Raw genomic sequence first — 18,016 nt, forward strand, 5'->3', positions numbered from 1 at the left:
CCGGCGTACAACTTCCGGGTCATGTGGCCAGCATGACGAAGCAGCTTCTGGCGAACCAGAGCAGCGCACGGAAACGCCATTTACCGTCCCACTGGAGCGGTACCTATTTATCTACTTGCACTTTGACGTGCTTTCGAACTGCTAGGTTGGCAGGAGCAGGGCCCGAGCAACGGGAGCTCACCCCATCGTGGGGATTCGAACCACCGACCTTCTGATTGGCAAGTCCTAGGCTCTGTGGTTTAACCCACAGTGCCACCCACGTCCTCTCTATAGATGGATATAGATAAAACCTAAAACCTACCTGGTTTTATTCAAACATAAGAGCCCTACCAGGCCAGATCCACCTAGGCCAGCATCCTGCTTTCGAAAGCGGCTCACCCAGATGCATCTGGTAAGCCTACCCAAGTCAGATATAAAAGTTGCAGCCCTCTCCCTTGTTCCTCCCCACCACTAGGAGGCGCCCTACTCTGCTGCAGACTGTACAGCGCTAGATGGACCTATGGTCTGTCTTGGTCTACAGCAGCCTACCTTTGATGCGTTGTGTTGCCTACAATGTGCTACCTACCTTCTACATGGAGGTCTCTGGAAAGGTACCTTGTACACGGTCACTCCTGTTTATCCCACTGAAACCTCCCAAAAAAGGCTAGGGGGTGCATTGCTGGTAGAATGATACACTCTAGGAGATCCCATGTTTATGAGGATGAGGATGATGATGATGATGATTTATTTATACCCCACACATCTGGCTGGGTTTCCCCAGCCATTCTGGGCGGCTTCCAACAAAATATTAAAATGCAATAGTCTGTCAAACATTAAAAGCTTCCCTAAACAGGTCTGCCTTCAGATGTCTTCTAAAAGTCTGGTAGTTGTTTTTCTCTTTCACATCTGGTGGGAGGATGTTCCACAGGGCGCCCTATGGAATTATAGTAATGTGGTATGGTCGTACCTCAAGTAATACGCCATTTTTGTTTTAAACACAGTGAAATCTTTGGGAAGGTGTAGTAGACATGTGTGTTAATGTGTTTCTAGAGTGCTTTTTCTGGGGGGGTGTTTAGGGGTAAACATTTTGTGTTGCCCCGACGTGCCAGCAGTCTCCGCAGTAGCAGCGCAGACTGGAGCTCAGTCATTCTCCCCACCGGTGTCTAGAGAGGGGAGTCTGGGGAGGCTGCGGTGGAGGCGATGGCATTCCTTCTCCCCCTCCTTCCTCTTGCAGGGCTAGAGCCAGCTGTCTCTTTTTTTTCTCTCTTTTTAAGGAAAAAAGCACTGTGTTTCTATTTCATCTGCAGCACCTGCAAGCCACTCAGTAACAAAATCTTGCCAGGCGATGGCAGTTTACCAACATTGCAGATGGGCAAATCGTTCAGGGCTGCTTTTAAATGTTTCCCCTGTATTAAAGAGAGAAGTTTTGAAATAAATAGGGCCCTTCCCCTCCCCGCCCCTCGTTCCTTGAATCTGTTTGACCCTAGAATCTTAGTTGTCTCAGCTGCTGGCCCTCAGGAGCTCCACTTGGGGAGCTCTTGTAATGAAAGAGAGCATATTGTATAGAGAAGAGACATGTTCCTTGAATAAGAAGTTCACTGGAAATACTCAGTTCAGCTCTAGCACTTACTCCTTCTCATTTTACTCAGCATGGTACTTTCCTCTTCAGACCATCTTCACAATTTGTGAAAAGAAAAGAAAACAAGTGAATCACTTGCTTTTGTTGCTGTCTTTTAAATAGGCATGGGATCATTACACTACAAGCTTATTCCGAATCCAACCGGAAGCTCTGGCTGGAAGCAATGGATGGAAAAGAACCGGTAAGGAAGTCCTTGTTCTATCATTTGTTTCTTTTGATTTATTTATTTTTTCCAGGCAGAGAATTAACAGCAAATTTACTTTGCCTCTTTTAACACTGGGGTGGGGGGAGGCTAAACACGTGACCTGGGGGCCTAATCCTGTCCCCACAACACAATTTGCCCCCTCCAAAGCTCCACAAACTTGGGTGGGTGGAGATGCCAGTTGCCCCCTCCCCAAGCATAATAATAATAATAATAATAATAATAATAATAATAATAATAATAACAATAACAATTTTATTATTTATACCTCGCCCATCTGGCTGGGTTTACCCAGCCACTCTGAGTGGCTTACAGCATATCTAAAGACATAAAACATCAATCCTTAAAAACTTCCCTAACTAAGGCTGCCTTCAGATGTCTTTTAAAAGTCAGATAGTTTTTATTTCCTTGACATCTGAAGGGAGGGCCTTCTACAGGGAGGGTGCCACTACTGAGAAGGCCCTCTGCCTGTTTCCATGTAACTTCACTTTTCGCAGTGAGGGAACCAGCAGAAAACCCTCGGATGAGGACCTCAGTGTCTGGGCTAAGCGACGGGTGTGGAGATGCTCCTTCAGGTATACTGGGCCAAGGCAAGGCCATTTAGGGCTTTAATAATAATAATAATAATAATAATAATAATAATATCTTTATTGTCATTGCCCCCTTCGGGGACAACGAAATTACTTGGCTGCTCCATAAAAACACTAATTAAAAAATATAGTAAAATACAGCAAGGGAGATTAGATGACTTTCAAAGTCCGGGCTTCCCATTCAGGGCCGAGATCGCTCTGGAGAAGAAGCTGTTCTTAAGATGGCTCGTTCTTGTCTTCATCGTCCTGTATCTCCGTCCCGACGGCAAGAGCTCGAAGAGACAGTGACCAGGATGCGATGGATCTTTTACTATGTCCAGTGCCTTCCTATGGCACCTTGTGGCATAAATCTGCTCTAAGGTGGAGAGTGGGCAGCCAACAATGCTCTCTGCTGCCTTAACAACCCTGCGCAACCCCATCCTGTCCTGGGTAGTACAGCTTCCGTACCACACACATAAGCCATAAGTGAGCACGCTCTCAATGGCACAGTGATAGAAGGCAAGCAGCAGTTTCTGCGGAAGATGGTTTTTCCTTAGTATTCTCAAAAAATACAGTCTCTGCTGCGCCTTCTTCACAAGCCCCCTTGTGTTGACACTCCAGGACAGATCCTCTTGTAATTCAATGCCCCAAAATCTGAACGTTGTTACCCTCTCCACACAGACCCCATCAATCAAAAGTGGCTGGACATTGCTCTTCTGTCTCCTAAAGTCCACCACAAGTTCCTTTGTCTTCCTTGTATTTATGAGCAAGTTGTTAGCTCTGCACCACTCTGTCAGCCGCTCCACCTCATCTCTATAATCCATTTCACCCTCCCTTTCAGAGATGAGCCCAATCACGGTTGTGTCATCTGCAAATTTGACAACCCTATTACTAGGGTGAGTAGCGACACAATCGTACGTGTAAAGAATATAAAGGAGCGGACTGAGTACGCATCCCTGTGGTGTTCCTATGTTAGTCTTAAGCATATTTAAAGGTCAGCACCAACACTTAGAGAGCGATGATGATGACGACGATGTTGATACATTTATTTTTAGCCTGCCTTTTTCCCTGACAAGGCTCAAGGCAGCTTATAGAGAGAAATAAGAACCACTAAAAATATAAGGGGGGTCATTAAAAAACAATTAAACATTGATAGAATTAAATCCATATGCATATATAAAATCTGTTAGAGCCATACCAATAATTACAATAGAAACAGAATGGCACCAGCCCTTTCGATAAAAGCACCCAGTTCCCAAATTCAGCAGCAGCAGGAGGAAGGACAACAAGGAGGGAGCCAGTCTAGTTTTCTAGGGAAGGAGTTCCAAAGTCTGGGAGCAGCCACTAAGAAGACCCTTTCTTGAGCGATTACCAGATGTGCCTGTGTGTCCCAGGCACCCCAGTCAAGGAAGGCACATGTCTGATAGGTCATTTTTTGTTGCTAAAAGCTCGCACTTGTAGCAATTTGCATGGTATTCCAGATACACATGCACATACCCTTTCCCAGGTCTGCGCCCTGCAAAGCAGTTGCAGCAACAGTGGGACCACACACAAACCTACCTTCTTCTGACAGGTTGCATGCCTGCACCTTGAGACTTCTCTTATGTGGAATCTGCCACTCCCTCTTCAGGCCCCTCCTTGTTCTAGAAGACAGTGGGGTGGGAGATGGCGGAGAGTCAGTTGGCCCATCCCTTGGCTGAACAGTCTCTTCCTCCATCTCTGACACATCCTGCTCACCTCCCTCCTCCTCAGACTGCTCTGACCGTTCCTCTCCCTTGGCTACTGCCTAGCTGGTGGTGCCAACCCCCATAGATTCCTCTCCTGGGTCAATTCCCTGGCCCCCCTGCCTCTGCCACACACCCTTCACAGCCCTTCCAGTCCCTAACACCATGGAGAAAGTTGGACCGAGAGATGGGCCTCATCTGAACAACTGAAGTCCAGGTTGCCTCAGGGATTACCTGAACACTTACATCCCAGCTTGATCACTGAGCGTCCTTGTTCATTCCCCAAGATGGTGAGGCTTGTTATGTACTGAAGTTCTCACCCTGGGCCAGCAGGGGGATACTGTAGATAGTTTTTACTCAGGTCCACATATTCAAATAAGGGATAGAAAGTGACGTTCAGTGATTGGATAGTTTCAGAAAGTTGTTACAGTTACGTTGTACTGGAGCTCTATATAAGCAGGCTGGCTGAACCCTTCAGTTCAGTTCTGTTCTGACCTGTGAATAAACAAGAGCTGTTTGGAGAATCACTGTGTCATCTGATATGTTCACCCACAACTTAACAAGGCTCATTTGACAACAATGAGAAACCAAGCTTTTGGTTTGTTGGTCTGGTCTGTGGTCTGCCAGTGGAGATTCAGCAGGTGCCTTCTGTGCCAACTTCTGAATGCCTGTTGAAAACTTTTGCTTCCTTCCAGGCCTCAGCAGGCAATTAAGAGTACATCCTTCTGCGATGGTTAATTGTTTTGAACCTTTTTGTGTTTTTTTTATTCTGTGGTTTTATGTTTCATTCCTGCAAACCGCTTTGATGCATGGCTTGTTGCTTTGTCCCAAAATGGACTGTGGGTTCTTCGTTTCGAGTCAGCCGGCGGCATTAAGCAAGGAATAAGTCGATTTTTTCTTGGGTTTATTTCTGGCTTGCTGCTCATGACTTGTTCGAAACAAACAAGCTGTGGTCCAGTGTTCAGACACTACAGGAAATCTTGCTGAGGCTTGTCTGAACCATGTGGCTGCCACATGGTGGGAGGGAAACACATTCACAATTCAATCTTGGTGAAACGCAAACTATGGTTTATCATGGTGTGCAAACCATCGTTCTTGCTCTCCCCCTTCCACATAGAGTTGTGGTAAGGATAAAATGGAATTTCCCCATCCTGAGCTGCTAGGAAACTAAACAAGTAAATATGACTGTGGCGCTTGGTTTCTTTTTTCAGATTTACACCTTGCCAGCTATTATTAGCAAGAAAGAAGAAAGTAAGTTCATATTTAATTATATGAGATTGTTAACTATGCCTATGAGTCCTTCTGCATAAGTGCATAATGCTTCTTAACAACTTTCCCCTGTTCTGCTGTACCATTACACTCCCTTTTGTCATGACTATGCCTTCAGAAAGCCTGCCCAAATTACTTACAGCTAGTAGATGCTTCCATGTACTTGTGCTGTATCTAAGAGTCCTTAGTTTACCGCTATGTGCATACAGTTTGTGTTAGATCACAAAACTCAGTAAACCACAGTCGTGTCTTATCTGAAAGTTGTGGCTTCTCTCAAAGTAACCTATACAAACCACAAACTTTATTGCAATATGTAAGCTTGGTTTGTTCACTATTTCGTCTACAGTTTGTTTCAGTGATTTGGGGATGAGGGCTGGCAAATCTGCCCTGTGAAATAGAGGGATTTGTTGGGGAGTCATGTTGCTGCGTGCTTTTGGTATGTAGCATGGTGACTGGTGGATTCCAAGTTCATCTCCCTTCTTCGTCCGCTAGGGGCGATATAACTTAGCCGTCCAGCAAAAGCTCTGCTTACAGGTCACTGCTGCTGGACATTTACTGACCATTCTCCCCAGACCTCTCCACCGGCAAGGAAGAGGGAGTAATAAGAACTTCCCATTCATCACACTAAAGTGACCCTGGAACACTTTTTTTTCTGTACAAAACTATATATGAGTGTTAAAATTGTAAGAAGTTTACTAGCTCCTGACCAGTTATGGCAATCTTGTCAGGAACATTGCTTTTATACATTTTGTTCTTCTTAATTTAGCCAGTTAGCAAAATCAACCATGGATATACTTTTAGAAATAGCTTTTGAAGAACAGCTTATTTTGGCTGCGCTAATTAGAGATCCTAACAAATCGTGCCTTTCCTGCCTTCAAGTGTTTTTAGTAGATGTTGGCAATAACCTGTTTTGTTTCCGCCCCGCAAATGCCCTAGGATGTCAGTTTAGTCTGACATTTCCACTTTCCCAAGGAGCTCATCATGATGTAATTCTCAGCCTCCAACACTTTCTCTTGAATTGTTGGTGCTAAGTACTGCTCTGTCTTAGATTCCAGGTGACAATAATTTTATCACACTGTGCCCTTTTTGTTCTTCATGCTACTGGTTGTTTTTTTTTAACACATTGAATGTTTTGAAGATGTGCATTAAAAGGTGAAGGCAGTGGGCATGATCCTAAGAAACATAGGTGCACCAAAATCCAAGGGATTTCAGGCACACATGTAAGCATTTGTGTCTTACTGATTTTGTGCTTGAAATCTGTGCTTGAACTCCTTTGGATTACAGTGTGCCTTTGGATCGTGAATGGGGTCTCTTGAAATAAGTGAAGTTAGAAGTTAGAAAAGCCACCCAGGTATCAGGATGGGGCTCCTTCCTCTCCCCATGAGCCTGGCCCCATCTCTTCAACACTTGCTGAGGGCTATTAACAAATCACATTTCTCCTTCCCCTTTCCTTCCAATATTGAGCAGCAACGAGGCAGGCAAGCTGCAAGAATTAGAGGTTTCTAATAACATGTTTGGAAAAAATGTGCATCAGGGTCAGTTCCAGAGATTGCAATAATTCATGTCTTGTAATTTCTAACACTGTTCTAAGAGGGCTAGGCCTCAAAAAAATAAATAACTGGAATGAATGAATTGAATATTGAGATAAGTATTTTATTTCCGCGGCCGTGAAGTCACAAGCCATGAGTTTCTGGTTTGCTTGCTGGACTGCGACAGATATTGAGAGTCTGGCTTAATTTGTTCCTCCCATTTTGACAGCATTCCTCAATGAAGCTGGCTTTAACTTTGTAAGGAAATGCATCCATGCAGTAGAGACGAGAGGTATGTATTAAGTGATGTGCAAGCCATTCGGTTCTGCCTTAAGGACCGCTGGATGCAGAGCTGCGGCAAAACTCACCTAGGCAATACGTAGCCCATTGCATGTGTTTGTAAAGTGTGGCTTGATTTAAACATGGAACAGGCTGTGCACAATAGGCTGTGCGCACACACATACACCCCACCATATGAGGTTACATGTGGCAGTCCGTTTTTTTCAAACAACATTAATAATGTTATTTGTTTGTTGAATTGCTTACTCACTCTTCACTAAAGGGCCCCAGCTTATTTTAAACTATGGTTTAATAAAATAAACCAAGTACCGTATTTTTCACTCTATAGGACACACTTTTTCCCCTCCAAAAATTGAGGGGAAATGTATGTGCGTCCTATGGAGCGAATGCAGGCTCCTTGGCTTCAGCGATAGCAACGCGAAGCCTCCAAAGCACAGAGGGAGCACTCCCTCCGTGCTCCAAAGGCTTCGTGTTGCTTTCGCTGAAGCCTGGAGAGCGAGAAGCGTCGGTGCGCACCGACCCCTCTCACTCTCCAGGCTTCAGCGATAGCCCCGTGCAGCCCCTCCGGCAGGGAGAGGCTGCACGGGGCTATGGCTTCTTTAGCCCCGCGCAGCCTCTCCCGGCCGGGAGAGGTTGTGTGGGGCTAAAGAGGAAGCCAAAACAGCCAGCGGGATGGATCCCACTGGCTGCCTTGGCTTGTTCCATAGCCGCGTGCAACCCCTCCGGCAGGGAGAGGCTGCACGGGGCTATGGGCTCTCTAGCCTGTATGCTGCTCTTTGGGGCTGGGGGGGGAGAATTTTTTTCTGGATTCCCCCCCCCCTAAAAACTATGTGCGCCCTATGGTCCAGTGCGCCCTATGGAGCGAAAAATACGGTACTGGTGCATGTTGTTCCAATGTTCCCAATTTGCTCCTCCCCATGCTAACCATTTGCCATGGGAAGAAGAAATAAAACCATTCACATTACATGTGAGACAGTTTCTGTGGTTTGATTTCCCCTATGATCAGGAAGCCAAGAAAAACCTATGCTTCTAAGCCAAATCAGAGAATGTTGAGGAAACAAGCCACAAACACTGATTCACGTGTAACACAAAGCTAGCCTCCGGTTAGTTTCCTCCTTGCCACAGCAAAGAACTCGCAGGGAATAGTATTGCTTGTTTATGTCAAGCCGTGGTTTAAAGTAAACTGGGGTTGAATGTGACTTGTGAAGCCGCTGAATGTAAGCCACAGTTTCAATGCAGTTTTAGGTGCTTAATCATACTCAATTTAACTTTGTGAATAAAATGTCATAGTGTTCAGTAGGGCTAATTTCTGAGTCCAACCGAAACTAAAGTGCTGAAAGCTAAAATAGCATATGACCAATTAACAGTTCCCAGTATTTCTGAAACCTTTTCCTTTCTAAAAAGCTGGTTCATCAATACTGAAAACAGTAGGAATCTGGAGTTGTTTGACTGAAAATGCTGGTTTGTGAACTATCTAACTACTCAGGAGAGGGATCTTGCACAAAACAAACTCACTACAGGAAACAGACCATTCTGAGACTTCCAATGGCACCAGAAACCATGAAATTGTAAATGTGGACATAGTGTTGAGTATTTCAGCTTAAACCACAATACTTTCATTTGCAAGCCTGAAAAGACGGCTTTATACAACCTGGTTCTGTGCCTGTTTACTTGGAAGTACCGTATTTTTTGCACCATAACACTCACTTTTTTCCTCCTAGAAAGTAAGGGGAAATGTCTGTGCGTGTTATGGAGGGAATGCCTACGGGTGGCATGCCTACGGATTTTCCTCCTCTAAAAACTACATGCGTGTTATGGTCGGGTGCGTGTTATAGAGCAAAAAATACGGTATATTCAACTGAGTTCAACGGAACTTGCTCCCAAGGTGCAGATCTGTGTGGCTGCAATCTTATTCCTGTTTATTTTGTGAATAAGTTCTACTGTGTTCAATGGAAATTACTGCTAGGTAATTAAGATTGCTGCCTGTGTGGGGTTTTTTTAAAAAAATAATTTGCTTCCGTAAGTTGCTGCAGTGCGAGAGGAACAGTGCCGATATTATAAGTAAATAAAATTAGCTGCCCAGATGCAAATGTCTTAACATGGCAAAAACTTACATTTTCTATTTTGGCCTTTGAAGGTATCACAATATTGGGGTTGTACCGAATAGGTGGCGTGAATTCCAAAGTTCAGAAGCTGATGAATACCGTATTTTGTAAGTGTGGCTGTGTGCCATCTTGCTTTTTTGAAGTCTTCTATTCCTGTGTATAGCGCTGTGTGTGCAAAATTGGGTATACAAGCAGGAGCAAGTAGCATGTCAGCCATTCCAATTTAAATAGCAGCCTAGTCAACAGTTCATTTTAACTGGGTTTGGTGGCTGCATATGTTTTGCATTTAACAAAGTCTGAAAGGTGGCGCAGCTTCTCCAGCATTTAGATGGGGTTCCTGGGTGTATCAACACCAGCTTCCATGGTGTTAAGTACCATTTATAAATAAGTTTCAGAGCGAGTCCTTTTCTTCTGGCTGAGATGGATTTAAACAGAGGTTTAAATTAAATTAAACCACATTTTTGAACATACGGTAGAATTTATTTCGTATCCTATGTCATGCTCCCATTGGTCTTTAATCGTGGTGAGGAGGTTTGTAGTGTCTTGGAGTAGTATTTTTTCATATTGTAGAAACCACCCCTTTGCCGTGTCCCTCTGTTGTTAGGATGAGTTGTTTTCAAACCCAGCAAACCCAAACCCAACCCTCACACACACAAGCAAACCGCACTGCAACCAACTAAGCTCTGGATCCTCCAATCTTTCACAAAAATAAATCCATAAATAAAGGACTTAACCACATGATTCTGACACAAAAATCCTGCCCAAGCAACATGCAATAGAACGAAAGATCAATATTCCCCCCTCTCTCCTCTCACTTTTCTCCCAACTGCATAACGTACATGACAACAGTGTCATAGTGAATGTAAACAAAATGTGGAAAAGACTGTGAATTGAAAGTGGAGACACTGTATTTCTCTGTGTTTATTTGCTTGTTTGTTACACGAGAAAAGTTTTAATACAAACTAATTTATTTGCATGCTGCACTTTCTCCAGTGCAAGTAGAGATTTAGGCATATAGAGCACTCAAACGCCTTTCTGCCCTAGTGTGATAAACAGCAGAGGTTTCATTAAAGCTCTTCTATGTATGCATCTCATCTGCACTCAAGACCAAGGAGTGAGCATTAGCGAAAGACCCTGTCAAAACCTCATTTGCTCATAAGGAAGGAAAGCGGGTAGAGGCTTAAAAAGCCCTTTTCTCTCAGGTGAGAGAAACTGGCTGAGGTATATAATGGACTTCCTTGCCATCCATGGCTACTCTAAGGACAGATAAGAAACCTAGCTGCTTAACCGCCAACTTGAATGTGCTTTCAAATAATAATAATAATAATAATAATAATAATAATAATAATTTATTTATACCCCGCCAATCTGGCTGGGTTTTCCCAGCCACTCTGGGCGGCTTCCAACAAAGTATTAATATTCAGTGGTCTGTTAAACATTAAAAGCTTCCCTAAACAGGGCTGCCTTCAGATGTCTTCTAAAAGTCTGGTAGTTGTTCTTCTCTTTGACATCTGGTAGGAGGGTGTTCCACAGGGCGGGTGCCGCTACCGAGAAGGCCCTCTGCCTGGTTCCCTGTAACTTGGCTTCTCGCAGTGAGGAATCTGCCAAAAGGCCCTCGGCGCTGGACCTCAGTGTCCGGGCAGAACGATGGGTGTGGAGTCAATATGTCATTGATTTCGTAAGTCAGTCACTGGATACGTAGCAGGGTCAGAGATGCTGCACTTAAGGAGGGAAAGCAGGATAAAAAATGTTTTAAATAAATATCCAAAACTCAAAAATCATCACTGGCAGAGCAATGGAACAGCAAACTTCTTTAACAGGGGCTGCTGGTGAGTAAAGCTAGGTAGAATCTTACATGTGCAGAGAATGAGCTGTGTTGGAACCATAGAAACTGGATGACTCTCGATACATGCACTTAACACTTCTGCTTCCATTGATGTATTGGGGCAGTCATGTTAGATATTTAAGACATATTCTACATTCACTGCCTTTCTCTTTCATAGCTCCAAAATCCCCTCCCGACATGGACATTGATTTGGAAATTTGGGACAACAAAACTATTACCAGTGGACTAAAGAACTACCTCAGGTGAGTAAGCTGTGCGGTTTCAAAATTTCTTGTTTCCTGCTAGCTTAACAATATTTCTTTCACCCTGCAATCCCGGTGTAATATAATGGGGGAACAGCACCATATAATATCGGAGATAACCAGCCAATATTCATTTATATTAATAGCTATCTGTTCCGGTTATTATGCACCATAAACCCCTCTGCTTGCGACGAGGCCTGTTTAATTTCTAAACGGTTATCTAATGTTCACAGCACCGGGCAGTAAATCTCTCTTTAATTGGCAAATTTATTCTGTCAATAGGGACGCGGGTGGCGCTGTGGGTTAAAGCCTCAGTGCCTAGGGCTTGCCGATCGAAAGGTCAGCAGTTCAAATCCCCGCGGCGGGGTGCGCTCCCGCTGTTTGGTCCCAGCGCCTGCCAACCTAGCAGTTCGAAAGCACCCCTGGGTGCAAGTAGATAAATAGGGACTGCTTACTAGCGGGAAGGTAAACGGCGTTTCCGTGTGCGGCTCTGGCTCGCCAGAGCAGCGATGTCACGCTGGCCACGTGACCCGGAAGTGTCTTCGGACAGCGCTGGCCCCCGGCCTCTTTGAGTGAGATGGGTGCACAACCCTAGAGTCTGTCAAGACTGGCCCGTACGGGCAGGGGTACCTTTACCTTTACCTTATTCTGTCAAAACGGCATAGCGTTATTTTCCTAACACGACGTTCAAGTAGGGTAAACAAAACTATAACTCCTGGAATAGTTCTCATGAATTCTGTAGCATAGGTGATTACATTTGTGGGGGTATGAAAAAATAAATAAATACCAGTCTGCCATTCTAGGAAGGCTCTATTCCATGTACCCTCATGTAGTAGAAGTAAGTTATGCTTCTACAAAGTAGAGAACCTTTTCTGCGTGCTGCCCTAACTTTGGAATGCCATCCTAAAGGAGGTTGGTCTGGTGTTCTGCATTATAAGCTTTATGAGGGAGTGGGTGGCGCTGCGGTCTAAACCACTGAGTCTCTTGGGCTTGCCGATCAGAAGGTCAGCAGTTCGAATCCCTGCAAAAGGGTGGAGCTCCCAATGCTCTGTCCCAGCTCCTGCCTACCCAGCAGTTCGAAAGCATGCCAGTGCAAGTAGATAAATAGGTACCGCTGTGGTGGGAAGGTAAACGGCATTTCTGTGCACTCTGGCATTTGTCACGATGTTCCATGCAGCAGAAGCAGTTTAGTCATCCTGGCCACATGACCCAGAAAGCTGTCTGCAGACAAACTACAGCTCCTCATAGTCACTGCACCCCTTGGTCGAATTCGACTGGACTTAACCATCCATGAGTCCTTTACCTTTACCTATTACAGTGGTACCTCGAGTTTCAGACACTGCAGGTTACATACACTTCAGGTTACGGACTCCGTTAACCCAGAAATAGTACCTCCGGTTAAGAACTTTGCTTCAGGATTAGAACAGAAACCGTGCTCCGACAGCGCGGAGGCAGTGGGAGGCCCCATTAGCTAAAGTGGTCTTCAGGTTAAGAACAGTTTCAGGTTAAGAATGGACCTCCAGAACAAATTAAGTTCTTAGCCCGAGGTACCACTGTATAAGCTTTTTATTGCCAGATGAAGACCTTTCCACTTGCCCATTTTAGATTTCCTGCAAATTTTGGAACTGTGTTCTCTGTTGCTTTTAGTTTTGTTGGTAGGAGGGTTGTTTTGTTTTGTTTTGTTCTTGCTTTTTTATTTTTAAATGCTGTTTTTAAATAGTGTGTGTAACCTGTGTGAAGTCATTTTATTCACATCAGTTGGTTAGGGAGACCATCTAGAGCAGATTTTTTTTGTTGGGGGGGCGTGGAGCAGAGACAGATAAGGAAACAGAAACCCCCTCGCATGTTCCAAATTCTGGCTGGAGACAAGAATCAACAGGTGATTCTTCCACTTGAGGATTCAAATAAGCAGCCAGACATACACAGCGCGGTAATCTTAACAATTGGAATGATCAGCCCTGTAGCAGAAAGGAATCTGGCAATTGTCCACAGTTTAGTAGGCAAGCGTGCTCTCCTCCCGCGTTGTCTGTTTCACTCCAGCAGGGATGACTCAATTTATCTTTTCCAACTGTACTGTTAACTCCTCCTTCCAGCTGTACTGTTGCTTGAAGTTTCACTTGGAGCTATCTTGCATTTACATCTTAGTGAGTTTAGGGTGGCGCAATAGCAAGAGACTATTTTGCAACCAACAATAAATTTGGATAATGTACTAAACTCTTCTTCTTTCTCCCCCCCCCCCAAAAAAAATGTTTTACTCAGGTGCCTTGCAGAGCCACTGATGACCTACAAGTTGCACAAGGATTTTGTCGTTGCCGTCAGTAAGTGAAAAGCTGGTGACCGCAAATCGTTGGGAAACCTTGGGAGAAACTTGCATTCACCAGCTGCCCAGGGATTCTGTTTGAGAGATAAGGCTTAACAGTGGAAATATTGGGCATAGGGCCAAACTAGCTAACTGTGTAAAATCCATACAGTGGTGCCCCGCAAGACGAATGCCTCGCAAGACAGAAAACCCGCAAGACGAAAGGGTTTTCCGTTTTTGAGGTGCTTCGCAAAACGAATTTCCAATGGGCTTGCTTCGCAAGACGAAAATGTCTTGCGAGTTCCTGCGATTTTTTTTCACTCCCCACCCCCTTTTTCTAAGGCACTAAGCTGCTAATAGCCTTTTAGCAGCTAATCCCTTAAGCCTTTAATAGCCGCTAATAGCCGCTAAACCGCTAATAGCGCTAATCCACTAATCCGCTAATAGGGTTGCTTCGCAAGACGAAAAAACCGCTAGACGAAGAGACTCGCGGAACGGATTCTTTTCGTCTTGCGAGGCACTACTGTATGTGTAAACCCGGTCATGTAAAAAATTAATAATTGGGGGTCTAGTTTTCAGCTGCAATGACCTGGGTAGGGCAAGGCGTGGGGAACCTTGAAGCTTCCAGTTCCTGATGAACTACAACTCCCATCAGCCCCAACAAGCATGGCCAATGGCCAGGGATGACAGGAGTCGTAGTTCTGCAACATCTGGAGGGCCAGAGGTGGTGGTTATTTTTATTTATTTTGCACTCGCATAAATACAGTACAAAACCAATGATAAAATCCATTTGTAACTAAAATGCACGAAGTAAGCAATTCCATCAAAGCATTAAGAGCATCTGTGATTAAAACATACAACAGAACAAGTCAGTTTACAAAAAACACACAGTTGAAAACATTAGATTAGGGCATTTGAGCCAGTGGAATGCCAAAATCATAGATCATAGAATTGTAGGCTTGGAAAAGGACCCTCAGGATCAGGTAAAGGTAAAGGGACCCCTGACCATTAGGTCCAGTCGCGGACGACTCTGGGGTTGAGGCGCTCATCTCGTTTTATTGCCCGAGGGAGTCAGCATGACTAAGCCGCTTCTGGCAAACCAGAGCAGCGCACAGAAACGCCGTTTACCTTCACGCTGGTGCGATACCTATTTATCTACCTGCACTGTGTGCTTTCAAACTGCTAGGTTGGCAGGAGCAGGGACCGAGCAACGGGAGCTCACACCGTCGCGGGGATTCGAACCGCCGGCCTTCTGATCGGCAAGCACTAGGCTCTGTGGTCTCCCGCTTTTGTTGGACTACAACTCCCATCATCCCTGACCTCTGGTTCTGCAGGTCCATCCATATCAGCCCCATATGGCATGTCCAGTGGTGGGGACATGCTGGGAGTTGTAGTCTGGTCACATCTGGATGGCGACAAGTTCCCCATTCCTGGATTAAATCAATCCTTAGAGCTAAAATGCAGCCTGTTTTGTTCCTTGATAAGTTTTTTAAACAAACAAACCAATGTATTGTGTTAATCATTATTATTTTAATAGAGTCTGATGACCAAAATTACAGGGTGGAAGCAGTCCATGCACTTGTTCACAAACTGCCAGAGAAAAACCGAGAGATGCTGGACATCCTGATCAAGCACTTGGTCAAGTAATAACTATTTTATTTCCTTTATGGTGATGGGGCCGGGAGGAGAGGTGGAAGGGAGGGAAGATGCTTCTGTGTAGTTTATTTTCTGGCACCACTCTTCACCTTCCCTAATTGCTTCGTTCCAAAGAGATGAAATCATTATTATTGAAAATTATTGTTATTATTGAATTTATATACCGCCCTATATGATGCTTAAGTTATCTAAGGTTGTGAGCAAAGAGCTGCTGATTGGAAATGTATTTGTTGCTGGAGCCCTGGAGGTTCTCGACAAATAAGCAGCGCACATTAAATTAACCCCTTTAATTGTAATTGCCCTCTGTTTCTGCCAGGGAGTGAGTCTGTGGAAAATGAGTCTGTGGAAAAGAAGCTCAAGGCCCTTTCATCTCCTGTAATACTTTCATGTCTTTCTGAAAAACACAAACTGAAATGGCACTGCTCTGCTTAGGCCTAATGTTTGTGTGGAAGGATTCTTGTTTCCTTCTCGTTTTCGTTTTGTTGAGCTTTCCAGTTCAGAAAATATCACCGGGTGAAGCCCATAAAGAAATCTATTCGGAATAATTAGGTGTTATACTGGAGTGGATGAAGTGAAAAATGTTTATATATAGTGGACAGAGGGAGAATCAGAAGTACTTTAGCTTCTTACCTTTTCTTTCTCTCTTCTCTTTTCTTTCTCTTTCTGTCTCATTCTCTCTTTTAATTCTTTTTCTGTTCTTTCTTTCTGTCCCCTCTTCTCTTTCTCTTTTTTGCCCCTGGATTAATGTTTTAGTCTGGACAAAAAAAAAAGACATTTGACAATAATCTTTGTATTTTTCTTTATAAATTGTTTTCATAAAATGAAAAAGCATCCCGCCAAAAAACAAAAACAAAAAAAGGGAATGAATCTGGTAGAAAGGAATGGCGAGACATGAGGAGGGATGGTTGGTTTATTTCTAAATAAATTGCTTTATGAATTAGAATGGGTGACTTTCACATGTGTTGACCTGCGTGGCTAGCTAAGATGCGCATTCTCATTTCCAGAAGACGGCAGCAAGCGATGGTTTTGCTGGTGTGAATCTGTGACCATGGGTAAAATTTCTGTCACGTCGCCTCAAGCATAGTGTTTTTTGGTGGATTTGATTTACACATTTAGTTGCTTGTCAACAAGACCTGGTTCATACATGCATGCATACTCATCACATGATTTCTCTGCACATTATTACTGGAAAGTGCTAGCTTTGGTGCTTTAAGGTAGGAGATCTATGATGGCGGCATTTTTTCATCTCCGCCGAGCTAAGCAGTTGGTCCCTTAACTCTTTCGCCCTGACCTCACCACTGTAATCCATGTGACGGTCACCTCCAGGCTTGATTATTGTAACTCGCTCTACGTGGGTCTGCCCTTGAAACTGAACCAGAAACTCCAGCGGGTGCAGAATGCCACGGCGAGACTCCTTACAGGGTCCTCACCGCGGGATCACATTCACCCTATGCTTTACCAGCTGCACTGGCTCCTGGTGGAGTACAGGATCAGGTTTAAGGTGCTGGTTTAAACCTTTAAAGCCCTATACGGCCTAGGACCCTTGTACCTATGGGACCGCCTCTCCTCGTATGCCCCATGGAGGACCTTAAGTCCTGCAAATAATAACACCCTGAATATCCCAGGTCCCAGGGAGATTAGACTGGCCTCGACCAGGGCCTTTTTGGCCGTGGCCCTGGCCTGGTGGAACATTCTTTCACAAGAGACCAGGGCCCTGCGGGATTTTATATCTTTCCGCAGGGCCTGCAAGACGGAGCTGTTCCGCCAGGCCTTTGGTTGGGGTTCAGTCTGATTCTTTTCTTTCTGTATAAGAACAAGCATTAAAGAGGCCTCCTAGCCCGCTCACAGGTCCTTTATAAGACCAGTGGTAACAGTTGGCCAGTGAGAATTTTACTCTCGATTTTACCCATGGACTGCCATCTGTCCAGATTTTAATTTGCTCTGAACTAATTTTAAGATAAGGGAGGCAGGTGGCGCTGTGGGTTAAACCACAGAGCCTAGGACTTGCCGATCACAAGATCGGCGGTTCGAATCCCCACAATGGGGTGAGCTCCCGTTGCTCGGTCCCTGCTCCTGCCAACCTAACAGTTCAAAAGCACGTCAAAGTACAAGTAGATAAATAGGTACCAATCTGGTGGGAAAGTAAACAGCGTTTCCGTGTGCTGCTCTGGTTTGCCAGAAGCGGCCTAGTCATGCTGGCCACATGACCCAGAAGCTGTACGCCGGCTCCCTCGGCCAATAAAGCGAGATGAGCACCGCAACCCCAGAATCGGCCATGACTGAACCTAATGGTCAGGGGTTCCTTTACCTTTACTTTAATTTTAAGATGTATTTTAATTAATTGATTGCTTATGTTCTTTGTATATTGTGTTAGTTTTATGTTAGCCACACTGAGCCCGGCTCCAGCCTAGGAGGGCGGGGTACAAATAAAAATTTTTTATTATTATTATTATTATTATTATTATTATTATTATTATTATTATTTATTATTATTCACACATGCATGTCATCGTATGATGTTGTAATCACCAGGTGATGATCGTGCCTGTGTGAACCAGCTCCCAAGTGTACAGCAGTTAAAGTACTATAAAAGTGAAGTGATGTAGATGCATTTTTGTATGTTTCGAAATTAAAATTTTGTAAAGCACACTGAAAAA

At 44.4% G+C, this 18,016-nt stretch overlaps 1 protein-coding gene across 2 annotated transcripts in view; it reads left to right on the plus strand.

The window, feature by feature from the left end:
• The window catches only part of ARHGAP42 (Rho GTPase activating protein 42), a 175,392-nt gene that overhangs the window by 138,242 nt on the left and 19,134 nt on the right, over window positions 1-18,016 (plus strand). For both annotated transcript variants that reach the window (XR_014510183.1, XM_083436294.1), the window contains exons 11-17: window positions 1,721-1,799; window positions 5,325-5,364; window positions 7,141-7,203; window positions 9,349-9,423; window positions 11,320-11,404; window positions 13,664-13,722; window positions 15,241-15,346. Coding sequence is in view for 1 of the 2 variants with exons in the window: in XM_083436294.1 (XP_083292420.1) it covers window positions 1,721-1,799; window positions 5,325-5,364; window positions 7,141-7,203; window positions 9,349-9,423; window positions 11,320-11,404; window positions 13,664-13,722; window positions 15,241-15,346 (507 nt within the window). In the remaining variant the exon portion in view is untranslated. The remainder of the gene's footprint in view (window positions 1-1,720; window positions 1,800-5,324; window positions 5,365-7,140; window positions 7,204-9,348; window positions 9,424-11,319; window positions 11,405-13,663; window positions 13,723-15,240; window positions 15,347-18,016) is intronic.

Source organism: Podarcis tiliguerta (genome assembly GCF_965153285.1).
Source record: "Podarcis tiliguerta genome assembly, chromosome: 4".
Classification (NCBI taxonomy): domain Eukaryota; kingdom Metazoa; phylum Chordata; class Lepidosauria; order Squamata; family Lacertidae; genus Podarcis; species Podarcis tiliguerta.